The sequence below is a fragment of the Orycteropus afer genome, unplaced genomic scaffold (genome assembly GCF_000298275.1).
Source record: "Orycteropus afer afer isolate SDZICR_OR568_19922 unplaced genomic scaffold, OryAfe1.0 scaffold00965, whole genome shotgun sequence".
Lineage (NCBI taxonomy): Eukaryota > Metazoa > Chordata > Mammalia > Tubulidentata > Orycteropodidae > Orycteropus > Orycteropus afer.
The window spans coordinates 323851-326175 of record NW_006922552.1 but is presented as its reverse complement, the minus strand read 5'-3'; the positions used below and the strand labels follow the sequence as shown (position 1 = coordinate 326175).

The following is a 2325-nucleotide window of genomic DNA, read 5'->3' as shown; positions in this document are numbered from 1 at the left end:
AAAAAAAGATTTGCAGCCTTGGAAACCCAATGAGGGTCTCTATGAGTCGGAATTGATTAAATGGCAATGAGTTTGTTTTGTTATGGTATAGATATGTCAGAGCATCAAATCTGGGCTGTATACCATTTTTAAGTTTTTGAGATGATGACAATAAAAATCTCTTTTTACAGTTCTTATGATAATTTTCCCTCTTCTGATGTCCATTCATGTCATTCATGATGTCATTCATGTAGCAGTTCATACACACTTTGTTTCATGACAAAAAAAAAATGAATTATCCTTTTATTTTAAAGTTGTCACAATGTTTATTCCTACAAGTAATTGTGATAGAATTTCTTCTCTTTTTGTATCATGTTCTGATTCTAAAGGAATACGTGATTTTTTAAGTAATTTTGGAAGTAGAGAAAGAAAATATGTCACTCTCATGAAGAATAACAGTTATTAATATTTTGCTGTAACAATGCTTAGTGTTTTTTTCCTAAGCTTATACATATATTTTTCTTCTACAAAATTGGGATTATATTGTATATAGTCTGTATCCTTTCTTTTTTAACAGTATATTGCAAACATTTCTCACATCCTAAATATTTTAAGAATGTGAATTTGTTGAATTTAATGAATGTATGTAATAAGTGTTTTCAGTCAGCATTTATATCATTTTTGTATAAGCTTAGAGAAAAATCACTAGAAATATATGTGTTAATGACTCATCTCCAACTAATCTTTCATATACCCTTTATCTAAACCTCTGGTGACACCTCTTCTTTTTTCACCTAAAAATGTTATGAATCCTTGAAAAGAAGGTGGTAGAAAAAATAGAAAGAAAAAATGGAATTAGTGATAGGAAATAGTCTGTCATAGAGCAACATTATGGAGCCTTCTTTAGTAAAAGCAAAGCAGGTTTATTGAGGGATAGAGACAGCCTGGACTGGAAAGACATCCAAGTTCACAGAGTGAAAATGGCTGCCCCACCAGACAATAAGAAAGAAAACTTTTGTGTACAATTGGAGAAGAAACTAAAAATTACAAAATCATAATTGGCTGAAAGACAAGAATAGGAGTCAAAGACGGAATACCTCAAAGTGAGGATTTATTAGGGATAGGTAGATAATATATGTGGGATTACATAATTGGTTAACAAAATCATGAGAGTACATGCTCTTCAATTTATGACAAGATGGTCACAGGACAGTGGCAGGACAGTTTTTTTGGGTAATCTGCTATAAAAATTGTTTTCTCAATCATGTCTGTTTCTAGAGGTCCACTCTAAAGATTTATTGATAATGGTGTTTATCAAGACCCTTTGGGTATAAGCAATCACATTTTGCATCTGTCTGACCATAGTAGAAAGTCCTTTTGGGAATAGATTGTGATGTTGTACACCTGCCAAAACTCAGAGAAAAAAAAGAAAAAGTCTCCTTTACAGTATTTGGTCAGCATCAAGGATAAGTCAGATTCAAGCTTAGAGGAAATGCTGTTATAAAAATCAGCTTTACAATTCAACACAGTTTCTAGATTAACGTTAAGACTTTAAAATAGGGTTAAGTTGTCATTTTCAGACCAAGTGCTTCTGATTTTAAGCTCTCATACAAACCCCAGGGACGATTTAAATTGGAAGTTGTATTTAACCATCCTTGACCTTGAATGAAGTTGTAACAATAATGGCAATATTCATAATGATTGAATAGAAAAGAATTTGATTTGTTCTTTAAAAAACACATTATTTTGCATAATCAATGGGAAAAATCTGTGGTTAATTCCTTGGTACTAAGAAACCATCTGTTATGGGTACTTCTTTGCTAATTGTTGTCAATTCTATCTCCTCTCATTCTCTATTTTCCTAAAGTCATGGGAATAAAGAAGGATTCTCCTGCAGAGGAATACAACTTGCTGTGGATTGGTTTCTAGATAAAGGCCATAAAGATATCACTGTATTTGTGCCTGCATGGAGAAAGGAGCAATCCCGCCCTGATGCACCAATTACAGGTACTCATTCAAATATGACATTTATTCTCATTCAGAGGCAAAGGTAGAAAGATAGTTTTGAGAGAAATTGATGATCACAATCGAGATAATTCTTCTAAGTTATAGAGTATATTTAATCTTTTATTAAATGTAGTTAAAAAAAACTTTTTTCCTGATCTAAATAAAATGATCATTGCTTTGTGACATAAGGCAGTAAAGTAGAGACAACTAATTCTGCAAAGGATAAAGCATACAATTGAAAAAAAGAAGTACTTTTCTATTTGACTTTAGACTTCAGACTAAAAGGGGATGAATCTGGTTATGAACATGACTGAATTTTCCAAAAGACTAAAGAAACCA

At 31.9% G+C, this 2325-nt stretch overlaps 1 protein-coding gene across 1 annotated transcript in view; it reads left to right on the top strand.

The window, feature by feature from the left end:
* ZC3H12B (zinc finger CCCH-type containing 12B) overlaps positions 1-2325 on the top strand; it is a 34005-nt gene that overhangs the window by 26117 nt on the left and 5563 nt on the right. Inside the window, exon 2 of the mRNA XM_007958426.1 lies at positions 1847-1986. Coding sequence (XP_007956617.1) covers positions 1847-1986 — 140 coding nt within the window. The remainder of the gene's footprint in view (positions 1-1846; positions 1987-2325) is intronic.